The sequence below is a fragment of the Felis catus genome, chromosome B2, assembly GCF_018350175.1.
Source record: "Felis catus isolate Fca126 chromosome B2, F.catus_Fca126_mat1.0, whole genome shotgun sequence".
Lineage (NCBI taxonomy): Eukaryota > Metazoa > Chordata > Mammalia > Carnivora > Felidae > Felis > Felis catus.
The window spans coordinates 33,825,264-33,848,056 of NC_058372.1; the positions used below are offsets into that span (position 1 = coordinate 33,825,264).

The window sequence follows — 22,793 nt, forward strand, 5'->3', positions numbered from 1 at the left end:
TGTGATCTGACATCCAGGATCATTCTGGCTGCATTGCTGAGAGTGACCCATAGAACGCAAGAGTGGAAGGAGGGAAACTGGTTAGGAGGCTACTCCAAGAGTCCAGGCAAGAGAAGTTGGTGGCTTGCATCCAAAGTAAAGCAGTGGAAAAGTGAGAAGTGGTTGGATTCTGGCTGTGTGTGTGTGTGTGTGTGTGTGTGTGTGGAGAGAGAGAGGAGCCACCAGATTTGCTGATGGCTTAGATATGGCATGTAAAAGAAACAGAAGAAGTTGAGGATGGCTCTCTCCTTTTTGGCCTGAGCAACTGAAGAATGGAGTTATCATTTAGTGAAATGGGGAAGCAGGAGGAGGGGTAGGTTGTGAGAAGGGATAGATAAGAAACTAACTTTTGAGTGTGTCAAGTTTCAGGTGCTTTTTGGGCATGGAGATGTTGCATAAGCCACTGGATACACAAGTTGTTAGACGTGAGTAAATTTCTGCTCTCCTGAGAACTGAAAGAACACTGTTCCTGAGCAAGAGACAGGGCAGTACAGTAGAACACTAGCAGTTCAGGAGTGAGGCCTGGCTCTGCCACCTGCTAGCTGCGTGATCCTTTGGAACTTCTTCAGCAGTTCTGGCCTCCATATCTTCATCTGCAGAATGCCTGCATTAGACTAGAAACAAGCCATCTTCTCAGCCCACGCCCATTGTGAGAGTCCACGAATTCGTGCTCAGAGTAAACAAGATAACATATCTGTACATCGAAGAGCATTTTGAAAACTGCTGAGCCCTATGCCAGCTAGCAGTGTTGGTGGTAAGAGTCCATCCTTACTTTGCTATAGTAATATCCAGTGAGTGCCTGCCATGTGCTGGGCACAGAGGATACAGTGATGGAGAAGATGCAGCTGTGCCCTCATGGAACAGTACAGACCAGCTGCCTGGTGCAGCTTTGCTGCTAAGTGCAGAGGAAACAGGCCAGACACCAGTGGTCTGGTGTGACATGAGCCAGGGAAAGCCTGTTACTGACCTGGGTCTGGGAAAACAGTGAACGTGGATGTCAGAGATGAAGCAAGATGATGTTCCAAGTGAGGCCAAGTGGTCATTGGGGTTGGGGCAGAGCTGGGGCAGAGGTAAGGCAGTGGGGCTCCGTTCCTTCCCTCCCTCATTCTTTCACTCAACGTTTACTCTTCTGTTGGGATCTTCTCTTAAGGAGCTCGTGGTTCTGGAGTAGATGGTTTCAAATCCAGCCTTGAGAGTTTCAGTTAGAATGAATTCCCAGTAAGTGGAGCTGATTTAGGATTCAAATTTGAGCAAAGAGCTCAGTTGTGGACACATTCTTTGTTAGGTGCTGATTACGCCAAGTTATAAGCAGTATAACAGAAAGTAGGAGTGTGTTATTTTCCCCCTAGAAGAGTCCAATTTAAGGAAAACATACCGTGGCAGCGTAATCCCTTCACTGCATCTGGAAGCATAGTCGCTGTGCCATGTTTATCCATGTATCATTTAGATGTCAGTGTTTATATTGTAAGGAGAGTCTCTGACCAGCTAAACAAGAGCACAGGATACAGCCCATCTTCACTGACAGATCACCCACAAAATTTGTTTAGAGTAGATATGTAATCATCATCTTTCATTTAACAGAATGGGGAAATTTTGTCCTGGTGAGTGGAAAAAACCACTGAGATACAAATCCAAGTGCAGCGGAAGCTATTGTCTTTAACCGGTGGCCAAAAGCTACTGACGAAACCTTGGATGCCTCTTGCCCTGGCAGCGCTCAGTCAAGGTAGAGATCTATGTATTGATGTGAGGGTCTCACGGTTGTCTTTGTTTTGCCGGTAGAAGTGAAGGGCCTATTTAGGCTCCTCACTTACAGCTCAGAATCGGAAAAGATCTGTGATGTTGAATGTGACATTCAAAGCCTCACAGCACATTAGATTGTCACCAGCTGGAAGTCAGAGCACTTCTTCTAGTGCCTCTGGGTTAACATTTACCCCTGGCTTGCCCTCAGTAAATGGTTCATCTCCGAGAAGCACAGATAGAACTTGTTAGTTTGGTACTATTTCTCACTGTATCGCTCTTCATTTGTTGGGAGTCCCTGCTGCTTTGGGGTATTTGATAAAGCATGACACCCATGCAGTTACGATAAGAACCAAGGACCTGGGGGCTCCTTGAGACTGTGGAACTGACCTGAGGCTTAGATGTCAAGGGTGTACCTGAGACCAGAGTTCTCTCTGTCTGAGAAAATCGTCCTCTCAACCTAAGATGTACCGTCTGAAGCCACAGAAGCAGTGAGGGAGAAAGGCAGCCCCTGCCTAGCTACCACTTCAGCCAGACTGACCCTTGTAACCAGGCTGGGGACACACGTGCTAGAGCCAACCTGTTCTCAGATCCTGTGCAGATTTGCTGTTGCCTCATGCTCAGCTTGGTCACCTTTCCATACGAGCCGTGAAGCTAAGGTTTCAGGTTTGGTTTTGCTGCAAAGCTGTATAACAGAATCTATGCTGTCAGCACTGGACTAGCCATGCCTCACAAATGCAGAACCGTAGATATTCCTGTAGCCAACGAAAGGAATGCAAAGCATGCTTCCAGTTTCTTTTTTTGTTCATTTATTTATATTTGTTTATTTAACATATAAATACATTTGTGTATTTAACATTCATGAGGCTAACTTTTTTTTTTTTTTGGTCTGTAAGTCCAGTGAAAAGTCATCCTTCCATTGCTATTCCCCAGTCACTCTGTTACCCTTCTGCAGGCCACCCTACTTAGTAATTTCTTGATTGTCTTTCTACAGATTTTTGCATGCCAGTGGCAGCATACAGAAGGCATTGTTTTATATTTTGCCATTTTTTTAATTTAATATATGTTTTGGGGATCTTTGTGTGTTTGTATGTAAGGACCTTCCTCATTTAACTATGTCTACATAGTATAGAAATTCCATATTGATAGACATTTATGCTGCTTTTAATGTTTTTGCTATTATTGCATACAGGGATGCCATGACGAACCTTAGACCTGTGCCATTTTCCACATGTTCTGTCTACATACATACATACATGTCATACATGACCTATCTGCTGGGTCAGATGGTAGGCACATTTGTACTTCTGATTGATACTGCCACATTGCCCTACACAGAGTTCGTACCCATGTATACTCTGCCCCTCCCCACCTGTCCCCAGCAAGGTAAGACTCTGCCTGTTTCCCCACAGCCTCATGGACATTGCTCTGAGTGAAGAATATACAGATTCCCCAGAGATCACCATAGGATACTGAATGATAAGGCCCCACCATGACACTCTATGCAATAAGACATATAAAGCACAACACAGCCCAGTTTGAGGAATACCACATTTATTTATTTTTTTAATGTTTATTTATTTTTGAGAGAGAGAGACAGACCATGAGCAGGGGAGGGGCAGAGAGAGAGGGAGACACAGAATCGGAAGCAGGCTCCAGGCTCCAAGCTGTCAGCACGGAGCCCAACGTGGGGCTCGACCTCATGAACTGTGAGATCATGACCTGAGCCGAAGTCGGACACTCAACCGACTGAGCCACCCAGGCACTCCAAGGAATACCACATTTAAAAACAACTACTAGACCTCTTGTGGTTAGAAAGAAGGAAAATTCTAGAGGAAGAAGTTCCCTACCTTAGTCCTTAGACTGCATGAATTAAAGGAGGAATGTCTTTCTGCAGGACATCAGAGAGATGAGGTACAGCTAGTGATGGGCAGGCTGTGGGAAGAATAAAAGGAAACCCCAAGAGGGAGGAGCTGATAACCAAGCAAATGTGTTTAGTGTCCAATGGAGAAGCACCTCTCTACTCCATGCTGGTATCTTTCCATTCCAGTGACTTTTTTTTTTTTTTTTTTAAGGTTATACCCTGTTCATTTCTTTTTGGCCTCTTTTCCTCTCCTCTCACTTGGAGTTAAGGTTTCTGCAAGTTGAAACTGAGTGAATGTTCAACCTTATGTCTCACTACTTAGTGTTAGTTTGTTGACTTTCTTGCATTAATCCAGATGGTCTTCATGGTTCTTATTAAAAGGCTTAAGCATCCTGTGCAAGTAGTGCTGTTTTCTGTGCATTCTCTTTGTGGAATAAATTATGAAGATGAGGTTCTTAGATCTCAGATTCTGAACCTTTCCTCGTGGGGTTAACCCCTGGTGGGGTTAAGCATTGATGGTTTGTGCCCAGGAGAGCCTGGAGCTGTCTCTAGTGCCATCTCCAATGCACATTTGTGCCTGCCTCCTGGCCTTGCCAACACTGATGTTTGGATTTTTGTTTTTATTAATAGAGTCTATTGCTTAGAGCATTTTTAGGTTTATGGAAACATTGAATAGAAAATGCAGACAGTTCCCATATACTCCCCTCCCTGCCCCAGTTCCCAGTTTTTCCTATTATTAACATCTTGCATTAGTGTGGTATATTTGCTACAATTGATGAACTAGTATTGACGTATTATTATTAACTGAAGTTCATGGTTTACATTATGGTTCATTCTTTGTGCTATATATTCTATGGGTTTTGACAAATATATAACGTCAGATATATGTCCACCATTACAGTATCCTACAGAATCATTTCACTGCCCTAAAAATGCCCTGTGCTCCATCTGTTCATCCTTCCTCTCTCCCCCTGCACCCCTAGCAAGCACTGATACTTTTATTGTCTCTACAGTTTTACGTTTTCCAGAAGTTATGTAGTTGGAAACATACTGTATGTAGTCTTTTCAGATTGGCTTCTTTCACTTAGCAAAATGCATTTAAGTTTCCTCTATGTCTTTTCATGACTTAGTGGCTTTTTTCTTTTTCTTTCTTTCTTTCTTTCTTTCTTTCTTTCTTTCTTTCTTTCTTTCTTTCTTTCTTTCTTTCTTTCAGAGAGAGCGAGTGAGCACAAGTGGAGGCAGGGGCAGAGGGAGAGGGAGAGAATCTTAAGCAGGCTCCAGGCCCAACACAGAGCCTGACATGGGTCTCCATCTCACAAACATTGAGACCATAACCTGAGCCAAAACCAAGAGTCAGACACTTAACCAACTGAACTACCTAGGTGCCCCAGTCGTTCTTTTTATCACTGAATGATATTCCATTGTCTGGATGTACCACAGTTTTGTGTATTGAAGGACATCTTAGTTGCTTCCAGCCTTTGGCAATTATGAATAAAGCTGCTATAAACATCCATGTGCTAGTTTTCTCTGGATATAAGTTTTCAACTCATTTAGGAGTAGGAATGCTGGATCATTTGGTAAGACTATTTAATTTTGTAAAAAACTGCCCAACTGTCTTCCAGAGTACTATTTTGCGGTACCATTTTGCATCCCTACCAGCAATGAATAAAAGTTCCTGTTCCTCCACATCCTTGCCAACACTTAGTGTTATTGCTGTTTTGGATTTGGGCTGTTCTGATAGGCGTGTAGTGGTATCTCATTGTCTACTGTATATTAATACTTTGATTTATGGTAATGGAGAAAATATATACCACCATGATTATTCTTTCTTGTAGTTTAATTACTAATGACAGTGAACCTTTTTTGTATTATTTATTTACTATTAGTGTTTTTGCTTATGTGAATTCATATTATAGCCTTATTTGTCTAGTGGGAATTTGAGACTGTTATTGGAGGTTTGTATATGTCTGCATGTGTTTTTTTTTTCACCCAATTTTTTTTTGTTGTGGTAAAATACATGTAAAAAAATTACCATCTTAACCATTGTTAAGTGTATATTTAAGTTGCATGTGTTTTTAATATCATGTCTTACATTTTCTTTCTTCAATATTTTCCCCTAATGTTGATTTTTTTTTTTTAAACTTAACTCTTCTTTTGCCTTGATTTTCGATTCAGAAGCTAAAACTATCTTCTCTTCCTAGTTGAGATTTGAGTATTGTTCCATTTTGATGAACTGATGGCATAAATTTAACCTTTTTGTCCCAGGGTGATGTTTTTTAAATAACACTATGTACCTAAATAACTATGATGATCCAGTTCCTCCTGATGGCTGATGGCATGTTGCATTTTCAAATAGCCCTATTCAAGTCAGCAGTGACCCCAGGCTGAATTCCAGAAACAAGTCCGATGTAACTTGATAATATCTGTATTAATTTGCATATTGGTATAATGTACACCCCCTCCAAAATGACTTTATTCTGGACTTTTTTTCAGTGGACTAAAGGTGGATTTGAAATAACCGTGATTCTGTGTCGGGTGTTTACAAGCTAAGGTGTTAAAATTCTCCTTAAACTTATGACTGAAAATTAGGTTTTTAAGTTACCTGTTTTAGTTTAAATGAATTCTGTTCTGCAGTAAAGGGGTCTGCATTTTCATTGCCCTTTTGGAATTAAAAATAATCCGTTTTGCCTAATTACTCTTTTCTGTGACTAATTCAAATCTATAAAATTGTAGTAGCTAAATAGGAACCACACTAAAAAGTGATTTGGGCTTTTAAAATCACTGTGCCATTTGCAAAGAGATGTTTAGCTGATGTTTTAAATGTGTGCAAGTTTCTGTTATTAATTTCCTGTTTTCTCTTTAGTGTTTGGAAACCCACAGAACCAAGCCTCTTTCACCAAGGTTTTTGTGTGTGCATTGAAGTCTTTTTCTATAATAACAAATACTGAATCGTTTTACTACAGCTCTTCCAAATCTGGTTCTAATTTGTTTGCCACTTGACTTGCTGAGCCTCTGTCTCTTCCAACCTAATGTCACTTTTTCCTCTCTGAGAACTTTTATTTCCAAATGAGGAATTTTCTGAGCGAAAATTAAGTCTTTTCTTCCCCCCAAAGTTGAACATTCTTCTCTTGCCAAGTAAATATTTTGTTTTTGTTTTTTTTTTTTTCCTTTTTTTTTTTTGGCTTTAAATACAGTTGCCCTCTGGGCTGGCTGAAGCAGAGTACAGAAAGCCTTATTTCAAATGTCCGAGGAGTTTGGACTGGCAGAAAATGATGGAATAGTGAACAGGTGCCTGTAGTCAAGGCGAAGCCTAGCTTGCGTGTGGATCAGATTAGATCTGAACCGTGCCAAAGTGGAGAAACAAATATGTGGCTACTGTTTAGTTTCCTGTCTTTCATAACCCTTATTTTTCTGCTTTGAGGAGATAATTGAAGCACATCTTGTTTCGTGGAAAGACCTAAAGATCCAAAGTATCTGAAAAGCTTTTCCAAATGTTATCTCTTCCAGATAAATTATAATTTATGTTTTTACATTAGGAAACATTTATATATTATGAAGCCAGAGGGCTATTTCCTGCATCAGAGCCAGGTTAAGTTCTTTTTTTTTTTTTTTTTTTTTATGTTCTATTTATTTTTGAGAGAGCACAGCCGGGGAGGGTCAGAGAGAGGGGAACAGAGGATCTGAAGCAGGCTCTGCACTGACAGCAGTGAGCCTGACATGGGGCTGACAGCAGCGAGAACCAACGTGGGGCTTGAACTCACGAACTGCGAGATTATGACCTGAGCCGAAGTTGTACACTCAATTGACTGAGCCGCCCAGGTGTCCCATGTTCATTTCAAAAGTCAACAAACAGAAGCTGGCTGCAAGTTCTGGTAGAGTCCAAAATACTTCCTTTTCTTTTAAAAATTTTTAAGTTCATTTATTTTGAGATAGAGAAGTGGGAAGGGGCAAAAGAGAGGGAGAGAGAATCCCAAGCAGGCTCTGTGCTGGCAGTGCTGGGTTCAAATTCACAAACCTGAGATCAAGACCTGAGCTGAAACCAAGAGTCAGGCACTTAACCAACTGAGCCACCCAGGCACCCCAGGAGTACTTCCTTTTCATTTCTACCCTTTATCATGGCTATTATCCACCCCCCTCCCCAGCCCCCAGTCTGTCTCTCCCTAATACCCAGCTTAGGTCACTGGGGGGCTGGCAAACCTTATACCCTACAAGGAGAAAACAGAGCAGCTGCCCCTGCTCCCCCTCCATCCTTTCTCAAAAGGCCACAGGAGTTATGAATCTGAAATGTCAAGTGCAGGCAGGAAATGCTCAGTCACAGCCATCCTGAGACAGTGACAAGCCTCTCTTTGGCCCTGCCAGTATCATTGTTGTTAGTTCAGTACTGGCACAGAAGGATTCAGAGTAGAGCATCGATTCACAAAGGCAAGGGAGAAAAATGGCAATCAGACACTTGTATATGCCTGGCAGCCACAAAACACCTTCTCACCACCCGCAGTCAGGCTCTGTTGGAAGGCAGCATCGGAGATCAGGAAAAGTTAAAGAGCAAGAGTTGACTGTTTTAAAGGTTTATATTATGGGCTTAAGGAGGAAAATTGAATATTTAGCCTGCACATGAGAACATGTAAAAGAGTGGAGATTTGTTTTCTTTGAGTCTAAGAAGCGTTATTTTGGGAAATGTGGCTACCAGCTATTCCCTTTTTCCATTGTGGTCAGGTCCAGGAGGACTGGGTCTAAGTTACAGTGGGTGAGATGAAAGTTAAACAATCAATAGTCAAGTGTTTTGAGTGCTGACATTGTGTCACACTATATTAGCAGAAGGAAGAAATGCACCAGACATTGAGAGGTATGGACTCTGGGGCCGGCCAGTCTGGCTTTGAATCCTGGCTTCCGCACTTACTAGCTGTGGGACCTTGGAATAAATTACTTCTAAGCCTCGGTCACTGCATCCATAAAATGGAAATAATGTACCTGTTTCTGTGTAGGGTTATTTTTAAGATTTTGAAAGAATTAATATAGGGGCACCTAGGTGGCTCAATCCAGTTAAACATCTGACTCCTGATTTCAGCTCAGATCATGATCTCATGGTTCGTGAGTTCAAACCCCGCATCGGGCTCTGTGTTCTCAGCTCAGAGCCTGCTTGGGATTCTCTCTTTCTCCCTCTCTCTGCCCCTCCCCTGCTCGTGTGCCCGTGCACTCTCTCCCTCTCTCAAAAAAAAAAAAAAAAAAAATTGAGATTAGAAACCATTTCTGCAGATTCCTAGTACAGGGCTCTTTCCACTATTTGGCTATGTTTAAGAATACCCATTGCTTCAAAAGCATTTCTCTTTAGGTTTTTCTTCCATCCCCTCCGCAGAGCCAGTTTTTCTTGGGTACTTCTTATGTGGCAGCACTGTGCTAAATGCTGACATATGTGACCTTATTTAATCCTTACAGCAACCTGTGAAGGTGCTATTATTATCCCCATTTTTTTACAAGTGGAATCTGAAGCTCATAGAGGTTCAGTTACTTGCCCAAGGGTACACAGCTTCAAAGAGGTAGAACCTGGGTTAGAGCCCAGGCTGTCTGACTCCAGAACCTGCGTTCTTAACCATGCCACAGGTTTTCCTCAGAATGTCTCAATAGAGTCCAGATGTGCTGAATTAAACCACCTATTGCAGCAGCAGCCACAGGAGCCAGCCATAAAGATTTGAGGCCATTTTGTAATCCCTTTTCAACCCATATCTGCTTTGTTTCCAGACCTAGGTCTCATATGCATCCTTTTTCTGACAATGCTGTTAACAGAAGCAGGGTACCAAAAGAATTTCTCTCCCTGCTTAAGACTCTGAAGGTCGAGGGTCATGGAGCAGACCAAGAGAGGCCAGGACCAGAGCTTGTGGTTATCAAGGCTCTGGGCAAGGTTGGGGTCACTGCCAGGAACCTAGTAGACCAGATAATATGGGTCAGATGTCAGAATTCCCATCTAGACCAGTGATGCTTTACCTTTAATCCCTGTAAGACTCTCATGACAATCTTAAACTCCCTTTTCAGAAAAATGCACAAGCTCACATGCCAAAAAAGTGTTTTCAGGGCGCCAGACCTAAAAGCGCCTGTCTAAAAACCTCTGTACTAGGCTACAGAGTAGAGTATATGACAGCATACTCTGGAGCTAGGTAGCCTGGATTCAAAATCCTCTTCTCCTACTTACTACCTGTGCAACCTTGAGCCAAGTTACTTAGTGTCTTAGGCTTCAATTCCCTCAACTGTGAAGTGAGGATAATACTATTTAATTACAGGATCGTTGTGAGGATTAAATGAGTTAACATATATAAAATGCCTAGTACACAGCTCTACAGCACTGTTCACTATTACTGCTAGTAGTACCTTGGCCCATTCAATAAATGTTTATGGATAATGGGGACACCAAGTCTAAAGGAGAACATCCCAACAGGGGTGTCACAAGTAGGCTATAGTCATGTAAAAATGTTGACCCGCTCAGCCTTGGGGCTGCCAGAACCCCAGCTGGTTGCTCCTGGCTTCGAGTAGCAGCATCCACCATATACAAATATCCTTCTCTCTGGGTGCCCTGATGTGAAAACAGTTTGGGCAGCACTAATTGAAATCAGTGAGAATCAAGTAGGCAGTCCAAATCCCAAGTCCAGGGGGTTTCTGTGGATGGGTGGCAATAAGAATCTTCACTGCTAAACCTAGAACAAGGCTTCATAAGTCTGGGCTCTGGCTCAAGTAGGCTGTATGCCAGTACAGAGGAAGTCCTGCCAGCAGGACGCTACAGCACGTCCCTCCCTGCACACAAGGACCTGGTGAGTCACTCCACAAGGATTTGTGGAGAGCCCACAGTGAACCCAAAACCAGGCTGCGGCCCAAAGTCTTGTGTGGGCAACAAATGTTAAAGAGGTAGTGATAAGTACCGAAGTAGGCGACTCTAGTGTGAGTACCAGGAAGAGGTAGCGCCCAGGGCTGCAGGGATTTATCATAGCTGGGAGCCATGCTGACAAGGTGGAGTCCAAGGACCATAGCAAGCTACTCAAGAGTTTGATCAAGGAAGTAGCGGGTGTAGACTTGAACTTTTTTTTTTTTCTTTTTAAGTTTACTTATTTTGAGAGAGAGGGAGAGAGAATCCCTCGCAGGCTCCGCACTGTCAGCACAGAGCCTGAGGTGGAGCTGGAAGTCACAAACCATGAGATCATGACCTGAGCTGAAATCAAGAGTAGGATGCTTAATGGACTGAGCCATCCAGGTGCCCCTGTACTTTTTCTAAGGGCACTCTGACACAGTATTACAAAGTGAATAGGAAACAGGCAAGAGTTTATTTGAGGACATACTTTAGGAGGCTCTTAACAATGGTCAAGATGTGAGAGGTGATACTCACCTGAAATAGGTACATATACTTCTTAAGTTTTTTAAAATTGTTTTTAATTGAGGTGTAATTGACATACAACATTATACTAAGTTTTGGGTTGTAGAACATAGTGACTTAATATTTGTATATATTGTGAAATTATCACCACAGTTAGTTTAGTTAATATCCCTCACCATACATAATTGCAGACTTTCTCTCTTGTGTTTAGAACTTTTAAGATTTATTCTCTTAGCAACTGCCAAATACGCAACACAGTATTATTATTAACTATGGTCAATCATGCTATACATTACATCCCCGTGATTTACTTATTTTATAACTGGAAGTTTGTACCTTTTGACTCTTTTTATCCATTTTGCCCACCCCTGACCCTTGCCTCTGGCAACCACCAATCTGTTCTCTGTATCTATGAGTTTGGGTGTTTGGGGTCTTTTTTTTTAAAGACACTTCTGAGTTAGCTCATACAGTATTTGTCTTTGACTTACTTCACTTAGCATAATACTGTCTAGGTCCATCCATGTTATCACAGGTGGCAAGATTTCCTTTTTTTTTATGGCTAAATAATATCCCATTTTCTAAATGCTCCACATTTTCTTTATCCATTCATCCATCCATAGACACTTAAGTATTTTCCATGTCTTGGCTATTGTAAATAATGCTCGATGCTTTTATTTTTTTTGAAGTTAGTGTTTTTATTTTCTTTGGATAAAAATCCAGAAGTGGAATTGCTGGATCATATGGTAGTTTTATTTTTAATTTTTTGAGGAAGCTCCATACTGTTTTCCACTTTATACCAATTTCCACTCCCACCAACAGTGCACAAGGGTTCCGTTTTCTCCACATCCTTCCCAACGCTTGTTATTTTGCGTCTTTTGATAATAGCCATTATAACAGGTATGAAGTGAGATCTCATTATGGCTTTGATTTGCATTTCTCTGGTGATTAGGGATGTTGAGCGTCTTTTTATGTACCTGTTATCCATCTGGATGTGTTCTTTGGAAAAATGTTTATTCAGGTCCTGCCCTTTTTTAATCAGATTGTTTGGTTTCTTGGTGTTGACTTATATAAGTTCTTTATTTTGGATATTAACCCCTTATTGGATATATGATTTGCAGATATTTTCACCCATTCGGTAGGTTGCCTTTTCATTTTGTTGATGATTTCCTCTGCTGTGCAGACACTTTTTAGTTTGATACAGTCCCACTTATTTATTTTCACTTTTGTTGCCTTTGCTTTGGGTGTTAGACCCAAAAAAATTAGAACCAAGACCATGTCACGGAGCTTATCACCTATGTTTTCTTCTAGGAGTTTTATGGTTTCACGTCTTGCATTCAAGTCTTTAATCCATTTTGAGTTAATTTTTGTGTATGGTGGCAGATAGTGGTGTATCGAGATTTTTGAGGGAAAAGGAAGAATCAAGGATGACCCCACCAATTTTGGGTGGGCAGAGATGCCAGTCCAGGCATAGGGAATACTGGAAGGGGAACAGTTCTGGGGAGCCCATTGTGAGTTCTGTTGGGGACTCATTCTGTTAGTGATGCCTGTGAGATATTCACTGATGATGGCCAGCAAGGCCAGTGGATGGATGGATCTGAGCGTGGGAGAGATGTCGGAATGTGTAGAGAGAATCAGCAGCTTGGGGTTGGCAGCCTGCCTTCAACGGGGCTTCCTTCTGAGGAGAGTGAATTTAAAGATGGGTTTTGATTGGACCTGGGTGACTCAGTCAGTTAAGTGTCTGACTTTGGCTCAGGTCATGATCTCACAGTTCGTGAGTTCAAGCCCCACTTTGGGCTCTGCACTACTCGTGCAGAGCCTGCTTAGGATTCTTGCTCTCTCCTCGCTCTCTGCCCCTCCCCCATTCACTCTTTCCCTCTCTCAAAATAAATAAGTAAACTTCAGAAAGAAAAAAAAAAGTGGGTTTTACAAACAGTTTGGTGTGCTTCTGTTGTGTGCTCAACTTTAAGAATTCTTAAATAGGTATGTTTTGAACCTTCTTCATAAAAAACCGACACGGTTGTATACTTGGAAGAATTCATCTCTTTTTCTTCTTGGCTGGCCTCATCCACTCTTTCCTTGTAGATCCTTGTAGCAGGAGGAAGGTATACAACTCATAATTTGACTGTCCATTTTCTCAGACTTGTGACCCAGAAGGAAATCTCTGACCTCAGCTGTGGCTCTTGGTGCTGGCCAGAAGCCAACTTCATGTCTGAGTATACAAGTAGCAGTTTGCCATGGAGAGCTTGGGGCTGCAGACGGTGACCCTCAGTGATGGGACGACAGCCTATGTCCAGCAAGCTGTCAAAGGTGAGTATTTCCAGGTACCTCAGAATCCTGCTCTTTCCCCCAGCCTCTGGAGAGGAGTGTCCCCTTCTAAGAGTCTTACCCCCACTCTGTCCTCCCACCTGCATGCCACAACTTACTCTGCATGAGAATTTCTTGAGGTAATTGGCAAAAAGGGAACGCTTTAAAATAAAGTGCCATCCAGGCAGGCCAGCCTAGAAAATCAGACTAGCCCAGCTGCAGCAACCAAGACCTCTGGAAGGCAGGATTCCTTACATGTGAAGAGTAGTTCATAAAACCTGTGGAAACGAATGAACACAGTGGTGGTTATAACTTCCTGCTCTTCAAATAATTCCCTGTCCAGTTTCTCAGTACTTTCTAGAAGCAGTTTATTTTATTTCAAGCAAGGTTAGGCACAGAGGGGGACACCCAGTTATAGATCTCATGCCTCAGGCCCCACTCAGCTTTCCAGGAATAAAAATACAGGGTATACCATTGAATTTGAGTTGCAGATAAACGGGAGCCTGGGTGGCTCGGTCATTGAGCGTCTGACTTTGGCTCAGGTCATGATCTCGTGGGTCACTGAGTTCGAGCCCCGTGTGGGACTCTGTGCTGACAGTTCAGAGCCTGGAGCCTGCTTCAGATTCTGTGTCTCCCTCTCTCTCTGCTCCTCCCCCACTTGCACTCTTTCTCTCCCTCTCTCTCTCAAAAATAAATAAAAATATTTAAAAAATAAAATAAAAAATTTGAATTACAGATAAACAATGAATAATTTGGTAGTACAAGTATGTGCCAAATACTGAATGGGATGGATATTTGTAAACATGGGACAGAATACTAAAAATGGTAAAATAGGGGCACCTGGGTGACTCAATTGATTAAGCATCCAACTTCAGCTCAGGCCATGTGGTTTGTGAGTTTGAGCCCCATATCAGGCTCTCTGCTATCAGTGCAGAGCCCGCTTTGGATCCTCTGTCCCCATCCCCTGTTTGCGCATGCTTGCTCTCTCTCTGTCTCAAAAATAAATAAATATTTAAAAATAGTAAAATAATAACACTAAACACTAAAAAAAAAGACTTTATTGTTTATCTGAAATTTGGATTCACCTGAAATTCAATTCTCAAGGAACTGAAAATCAAGGTGGACATGGAGTGAGAACTGACTGTCATTGAAGGGCAGAGCCTATGCACAGTCATGACAGCCTCCTTTCCCACCTGCATTCTCAGGCCCACCAGATGGCCTGCCTTGGACAGCACTGGGCAAACATTGCCTTGTTCCTACCCTTTATTTTGCCTCTTCTAGACTCTGTGATTGGAGGGGGATGCCTGGGTGGTGCAGTCAGTTAAGCATCCAACTCTTGACTTCAGCTCAGGTCATGATCTCATGGTTTGTGATTTCGAGCCCCACGTTGGCTCTGTACTGACAGTAAGGAGTCTGCTTCGGATTGTCTTTCTCTCTCTGTGCCCCTCCCCCACTTGCTCTCGCGCATGCGAGCGCACTCTCTCAAAATAAATTTAGACTCTGTGAACATCCTCATGACGGACTGTCATTACAACATCACCCTCCGTTTCAATACATTGTGAAAGTGTGTTTTAATTTCCAAGTGTACAGATAAATTGTTTGTTAATTTTATTTTAAATTGTCTGCTTCCTGATGACGACAAAGAGGCCCCTTAATCTCATCAGCAAGCTCTTTCCATATGACAATATGGGGGGAAGGGTTGCCTTCTGGAAAGGTTGTTTGTCAAGAACTGTCTATGATGTGTGGGTCTGGTTGGCTTTGTTTTCTGGAGAGTGGAACTTGAATACTTTTTTTTTAATGTTTATTTTTTAAAGAGAGCACAAGCAGAAAAAGGGCAGAGAGGTGGGGACAGAGGATCTGAAGCAGGCTCTGTGCTCACAGCAGAGAGTCTGATGCGGGGCCCGAACTCACGAACTGAGATCATGACCTGAGCCAAAGTTGGACACTTAACCAACTGAGCCACCCAGGTGCTCCTGTAATACCTTTTGTTTGTTTGTTTGTTTAGAGTTTATTTATTTATTTTGAGAGGGAGAGAAAGCACAAGTCGGGGAGGGGCAGAGAAAGAAGAGAGAGAATCCCAAGGCAGGCTCCATGCTGTCAGTGCAGAGCCCAATGTGAGGCTTGAACCCACGAACCATGAAATCATGACCTGAGCCGAAGTCGGATGGTCAGTGGACTGAGCTACCCAGGTGTGCCTGGAATACTTTTGAAGCCCAAAACTGTGTGTTTGCAGACTTCCCATCACAGATGTTGCCCTTCCGCTACAGTCTCAGTGGGATGGAAGAACTTAGGAAGTATAGACATGGCTGTGGCTGCTGCACAGACCCAATTATTTCTCGTGACTTGGTCTTCTGCTGTGAATTAATGGTCGAGTGAATGAATAAAAAGCAAGTGGCCGCACTTGGCCTGAAAAAGCCACCCTCTTTTCTTATGTCTGGGTCTCTTTGCCTCCCCCACCTCCCCATTTATAGCTTTCTCCCGTCCCTGTTCTCTGGCTCCTGCACGTTGCTGCAGTGTGTGCACGTGTGTGTACGCAGACTCACACACAACAGATTGCACACTCCTGAGGGTCGCACTGGCCTTCTGGAGCTGGAACCACACTGTTCTAAAAGGCATCTCTCTCCCTGGTGAGCTCCTCTGAAGCTCTTGACCAGGGTGCTTTCATCTTTGTTGGCAGGCAGCTCCTTCTGAGTCCAGCTTAGGCAGCAGGAAGCCCTGAAATTTTATGAGACTTATCTGTAATTAGGGTAGGCATAAAACGTGTTATTCAGGCCCAACACTTTTGAGGGTGGAAGAGTGTGCTATGAATAAAAATGCACTGAAACCGTTCCAGGCAAACAGGAACATATGGTCACCTCTCCATAATGGGATATGAAGTGGGATGTGAACTGCTCTCCCTGCCCCTGGCTCTCCCCATTGTTGTCTCTGGTATGAGAGGTGATTCTAGGTTGAAACCTTTTCTCCAATAACTCTCCTCAACCTTTTGTCTCCTGCCTTGAAGCAATAGCCACCGTACTAGCAGAAGTTCTGCTAATGCTCTCAGAACCCCAAGTGCGGTGCCCTTGCCACAACAGATAAAGTGTTAGATGCGGGGAAGCCCATGGCTTCCTGGTGGGAGGGAAGTGGGGGATCCCACTCCCTCACCCTAACTGCCTTTCTCCTACTTCTTACCTTTGTCTCTGCCTTACCTGCCTTTGGCTGGCTTGTAGAACTATTGGTTACAGACCCGAGAAGACTCAGTGTGGAGGCAACTTTGGGGATTCTTCTGACAGGGGAGGCAGCAGAGAGTTGGGCCAGAAGCAGCTGCCTCGTCCTTTTCCCACATCATAAGAACTCAAATTCCTAAACCTGAAGCTCGGGAAGAAAGGAATAAGCAAACCACTTGGCATGAACTCTTCCCTCTCCCTTCCTCCCTTTCTCACTCTTTCCCCCTCGTCCCCTTGGAAATCCACTGGACGTGAGGAGAGGCCTAATTCTACTTCTAAACAGAAGAGTCCGTTGCTCTTAGAGGTGCTTCCCAGTAAGCATCTGAGATAACAGATGGGAAATATCTCAGGAACTCTGGAGTCTTGTTACATTCTGTACTGCTTGCTGGTTGCCTTAGGTGAGTTTTTCTTTTTATAAGAAAATTGAAAGGAAAGTGTCAGAGGTCAGGGCGCCTGGGTGGCTCAGTCAGTTACTCATCCAACTCTTGTTCTCAGGGTGGTGAGTTCAAGCCCTACACTGGGCTCCGCACTGGGTGCGAAGCCTACTTGAGAAAAGAAGAAAAAATGTCAGAGGTGAATGAAGGAGACATTCCCCACAGCAGCAATGGAATAAGACCGAGAGGATACGCAGTAGCATGACAGCTGCATTCACACATAAGCTCCCTGTTGCTTTATTTTCTATTCCTTCAAAAATGCAGATTGGTTTATGATGATAAAAACAGACTTACTGAGGGCTGACCATGTTCCTGGCACTGTCTTCTACTCATTAACTCATTTAACCCTCACAGCAACCCAGTGAAGACACAGTTTTTAATCCTCATTTGAAGAGAAGGAAACTAAGGCACAGAGAGGTTAAATAAACTGTCTAAGAACACACAGCTATTAAGCTGTTAAGAGGCAAAGCTGAAATTCAAACCCAGGAGGCCTGGACAGTTCCAGAGCCATTTGCTTTTTTTCTTTTTTCTTTCTTTTTATTTATTTATTTATTTTGAGAAAGAGAGTGCATGCAGGTAAGCACGCATTATCAGTGCAGAGCCCTACTTGGGGCTCGAACCCATGAACCAGGAGAATGACCTGAGCCGAAACCAAGAGTCGGATGCTTGACTGACTGAGCCATCCAGGCGCCCCCAAAGCCTCTTGCTTTTAACCACTAAGCTATACTGCCTTATTAGAAGGTCTAGTTCTGGGCATGGTGCCACAGTGGCAGATGAGGAATGTATTTTTCAGGGCATTCTTTGTTCTCTAGATCAGTCTCAGAAACTTACTACTAGGTTGGAAGTCCCCACTTCACCGGGCATGGATAGAATAATAAATGAAGTTGCTCCTCCTTGAGTGAGAAGAAAGGATTCTGTTGGAAGCTGTTATGTTCCTTGTGGTGAGATGTCTTCATGTGTAGTACCTCTGGGGCCCAGGCCCAGGGAGGCAGGGAGCAGGGGACATGTTACCTGTGCTTAGACAGGCAGACTATGCCTCATGCAGGCCTCTTCTAGAAGCAGGCAGGTGTCCCTCCCACCTCTTTGGGGCCTAATCTCCTTCTCTCCATTTCCACCTTCGCAGGAGAGAAGCTGCTTGAAGGGCAGGTGATCCAGCTCGAGGATGGGACCACTGCATACATTCACCAAGTGACGGTGCAGAAAGGTGAGAGCACGCCAAAGCACCTCTGCCGGATGGAGGGAGGCCAGGCAGCCCCCACTGAGGGACCCTTCCCAGGCGCCAAGCTCCAGAGAAAGGCAAGCATTGCTCTCATTACAGAACCTCTTTCCTTTGAGGATGGACAACCTGTGCAGCTGGAAGATGGCAGCATGGCCTACATACACCGCACACCCAAAGGTGGGGTCACAGTCACCGTGAGTGGCAGGAAGGGAGGGTGGCATAATTGGCAGAGGTCGGGGCATAGACATGGGAGCTATAGTCCTAAACTCACCTGGATTAGCTGTCTTGCCTACCCTCCCTGGTCTCGCTTACCTTCCCTGGTCCAGACTATATCAGCGGCTGTTTCTGCCTCTGGGAAACTGAGCCTTGGGGCTCAATAGCATGGGCCTCAATGGCAGCTTTAGCTCTAGCACAGCCACAAAGTCTTAGGGCTTTAAACAGGACCCAAGGACATGATCCAAGACCAAGAATAAAAACTTAACTGACATTTAAGACTGAAGCCTCTGGGGCGCCTGAGTGGCTCAGTCGGTTAAGCGTCCAACTTCGGCTCAGGTCATGATCTCACTGTTGGTGAGTTCGAGCCCCGCATCAAGCTCTGTGCTGACAGCTTGGGGTCTGGAGCCCACTTCAGATTCTGTGTCTCCCTCTGTCTGTCCCTCTGCCACTTGCACTCTGTCTCTCGCTCTGTCTTAAAAATAAATATTAAAAAAAAAAAAAAGACTGAAGCCTCTAAGGTAATGAGAAATAACGGTTTATTCCTTCTACAAGTAGTTTCTTGAGCAAGTACTGCATGCCAGACATTGTGCTAGGTGTGGAGTGTACAAGAGAGGACAAAAGCAGACACAGTCCCTGCTCTTCTAGAGTCTAGTGGAGGAAACAGAAGTGAGACATGCTGTCACCAATGAACAGATAATCCCAAGTGGAGATCCAGCTCAGGGAGGGCTTCTCTGAGGAAGTGATGCTTGGGCTGAGAGCTAAAGGGTAGACTTTGCTGGGGGAAGACGGATGGCAGGGAGGGTTCTGTACTCCCAAGAGAAGGAAGGAACAGTGTGTGAGGCTCAGAGATGGGAGGAGGAAGAATGTCATGTTTGAAGGAACCGCTGAAGGCCAGAAGGTAGGAGAGGGGGGGTGGGTAAGATGAGAGAGGCGGGGCCAGTGCACTGGGCCTTGAGTGTCAAGATAAGGGCTTTATTGTTGGTCTTTATCCTGAGACCAGTGGGAAGTGGTTGAACCATCTGATAACACGATCTCATATGTGTCCTGCAGAGATCCCTCTGGATGCTGTGCTGCCTGGAGGGAATTAGAGGAGGTGATGTTAGGAGGTTCTTAGGGTCATCTAGGCCAAGATGATGATGGTCCCCTCAGGTCCTCATGGAGCTTGTGAGTTCCCAGTCAGTGCCCCATAGGAGACCTTGTCCTCAGGAGAGGTGGCCCCAGAAGGAGGGCCAGCCAGAGTGAATCACCAAGGTGAGGGACCAGGAGATGCTGAAACCTTCCTTGGTATATGTACCTCTCGTTACCTTAAAGCCAGGGTCCCAGCTGTATCTCTTGCCCTTGTGCAGCATCTGGGCTAACCGCGTGTTCCCTGCAGAGGGCTATGACCCCAGTGCCCTGGAGGCCGTCCAGCTGGAAGACGGCTCCACTGCCTACATTCATCACCCCGTGGCTGTGCCGTCAGACAGCGCCATCCTGGCCGTGCAGACAGAGGTGGGCTTGGAGGACCTGGCCGCAGAGGACGATGAGGGCTTCAGCGCAGACACAGTGGTGGCCCTGGAGCAGTATGCCAGCAAGGTGAGCTCACAAAGCCTGATGCTGCCCATCAGCTACCTTGGCCAAAACTGCCACCACGCTAGGGAACGAGGGCCATCCTGTGCTTGGGCATGGCCTGAGCTACCCCCTTTGTCCCTCTACCCTGCCTCCCCGACTCATCTCTCACATCACCATCCAGGGTGTGCATAACATGGGGCCACCAACAGCTGTTGACACTTGCCCTGGCTTATGATGCTTCTACAGAGGGAAGGCAGCTGTAAGAATTGGTGCCATCTGTATAGTGGCAATTTAGACCCAGCTTCACTCTTGCTGTTGTAATAATCCTCTGTACTGAGAATGCCCTTGCCAGTGACTTTTAATAGTTTTCCAGGCCACTGAGGTCAGATGTTCTGGTATTTATTTCTTCTCTGCAACTCACTTAGCCATTTGGAAAAATAACCTCAGTAGGCAACGACAAGGGCAGATGCAACAGAGCACCTGAGCTTCTTGGAACACAAGGCCCACACAGTAGCTTAGCTGTGAGGGAAAAGGATCTTGGCTCTCCCAGTGTCAACAGTCAGCGCTCTCTCCGTGGGAGCTAGGGTCCTGCCCATGGGGGAAGAGGGCACAGAGACCTCTGAGCATGCCAAACTGGAGTGCAGCCTCACTAGGATGAGCTGTAGAGCCTCAGGGTGGACACAGTGGGGCTCCCTGGAGCACTAGTGTTACCCAAAGACTGGGGTGAGTTGTTTTTATAATAAAACTATGTGGCTGTGTTAAAGGAGAAGAAATTCTCTTGTCTTTTCAAAATGAAGCACAAAAGTTTAGAGCGGACCACTTAGGGCTACGCCCACTCCTGCCACCGTTCCCTGTGGTGTATTTTAGAAGCCATATTTGAGACTTGCTGCTGTTAGAAAGACAACTGGGCTTTGAGTCATGAGCCCTGAGATCCATGCTGGCTCTGCCTCTGCCTAATCTAACCTTGAGCAAGTCATTCCACTCCTAGGCCTCAGCTCGTTCCTCTGGGAGGATGAGATAGAGCTAGATGACTTCAGAGGTCACTTCCAACCCTGAAGTTCCTTGATTCCCTTGAGAGCAAGTGAGACATGGGAAATCCAAACACCTGAGTGGGTTAGCCCACCAAGCAGTCCTGGCTGCCTGTGACACTCCCCCACCACTCACCAGCTGCTTAAGTGTCCATGAAATTTTGTCAGCTGCTTGACCTCCAGACCTGGAGCTGACTAGACAGACCTTGCCATGAATTTGGCCTCACCCATCTGCCCCCTACTCCCCATAACTTCCAGAGTTCTGTTTCGGGTGCTCCCGGGAAGGCCAAAGTGTCCCAGAAACAAATACTAAGGGACAGTCCCTACAGGATCTGGCCCAGGAAAGCAGAAGAGCAGTGAGGGCGTCCCTGAGGCCCGAGGCTGGTGTGAAGCAGGTGGCTTTAGCAATGTTCCCTGTAGACATGACAGAGAAGGACTTGCCGTCAGCTGGGGGCTATAGTTAGAGGTTAGACTTCTGGCGAGGACCTGCAGGCCCCTGCCTTGGCCTGCCCTGGGCACTTCTGCAGCCTGCTGCTTGTGGTCACCTCACTCTGGTGAGCCCAGGTGAGTTCATCCCCACAGCAGGCCCCTTGTGAATGCCCGTTCTGAGCACAGGTTTCCCACTGGGAGGGAGGGGTCTCCTCCCATCAGAGGATAACACTGTCCAGAGCTGTGGCCTCTGAAGTGTGTGTGGCCAAAAGTGGGGGCTGCTGAATCTCAGCCTCACTCGGGGGTGGTCTGAAAGGCCACCTTACCCTATCTGTCTAGGGGATGCCCTTTCTTCCATAGCTGTCATGCCCCTGTGACATTTATCCCTCCCTCTATCTATTAGAGATGGGTGGTGACTTCACATGCCAGCCCTGTTTGTTCTGTAGGGTGCTTCATTGTGTATTTCCTGTCTGTCTGGATCTGTCATCCCAGGTTGCCCTTCTCCCTCTGGCAGTTTAACCCTATTTTTGGGTTATGAGCTGTCAGCTGGGCCCTATATCCTACCTCTTCCCTCTCATCATTGAAGAGAGAGAATACATACAGGAACGTCAAGATTTTTTCCTCAGGTTCTGCATGACAGCCAGGCTCCCCATAACGGCAAAGGACAGCAGGTTGGGGACAGAGCATTCCGCTGTGGCTACAAGGGCTGTGGGCGTCTCTACACCACTGCTCATCACTTAAAGGTAAGGTTGTCACACACAGCTTTCAGCCTTGCTGTTCCCCCCTGCCCCACCCAGGCTGTAATTTCACCTTCCTGTGTTAACTAGAACGAGTCCTTGCTCTCGAGTTTCTCACTGGCTACTGGAAGGAAGGTATGAGTGTACAGAAATGTCAGCCCAGGGGCCTGTGACACACATGTGCAGGAAGGAAGAGAATCAGAGAGTGCCCTCTGGAGGAGGTGGCCTCTCAGCTAAAGAGGCAAAGTAAAGGTACTGATGCTCTGAGCCCTAAAGCATATTCCTACCCTCGTCCCTCTGAATCCCATGGTTGCTTGTCCCCACAGGTGCATGAAAGAGCTCACACGGGTGACCGTCCGTACAGGTGTGATTTCCCCAGCTGCGGAAAGGCCTTTGCCACAGGTAACTTACCTAGAAGAAGACTAAAGGTGGCCTGCTTCCCGTTGAGGACAGAGAGTTCTAGATTCGCTTTGGGAATTTCCTGCCTTCCTGGAGAGACTGCTGTCAGAGCACTCTGTCTTGTAGGGTGCCGTCTCTGGAAGAAACCCGGTTATGGAAGTGAGGGCAGCATAAGCCAGGCCAGCCAAAGGAGCCTGGGGGCTTAGTAGAGAGACCCCCGCCTCTTGCATCAGCTGTGGGGTATTTGGTCCATTGCATCTCTCCGGCCTTCATTTC

General features: G+C 45.2%; 1 protein-coding gene across 7 annotated transcripts in view; it reads left to right on the forward strand.

The window, feature by feature from the left end:
- Positions 1 to 22,793, forward strand: part of ZNF76 (zinc finger protein 76) — a 32,937-nt gene that overhangs the window by 5,254 nt on the left and 4,890 nt on the right. For 6 of the 7 annotated variants that reach the window (XM_011282256.4, XM_045057427.1, XM_011282254.3 and 3 more), the window contains exons 2-7: positions 13,133 to 13,301; positions 18,062 to 18,142; positions 18,257 to 18,334; positions 19,749 to 19,948; positions 22,008 to 22,124; positions 22,445 to 22,520. In XM_011282256.4, the coding sequence (XP_011280558.1) occupies positions 13,229 to 13,301; positions 18,062 to 18,142; positions 18,257 to 18,334; positions 19,749 to 19,948; positions 22,008 to 22,124; positions 22,445 to 22,520 (625 nt within the window). In that variant the 5' untranslated portion in view covers positions 13,133 to 13,228. Of the gene's footprint in view, positions 1 to 1,620; positions 1,763 to 13,132; positions 13,302 to 18,061; positions 18,143 to 18,256; positions 18,335 to 19,748; positions 19,949 to 22,007; positions 22,125 to 22,444; positions 22,521 to 22,793 lie in introns of all 7 variants that reach the window. The other variant, XM_011282255.3, reaches the window with a different exon arrangement.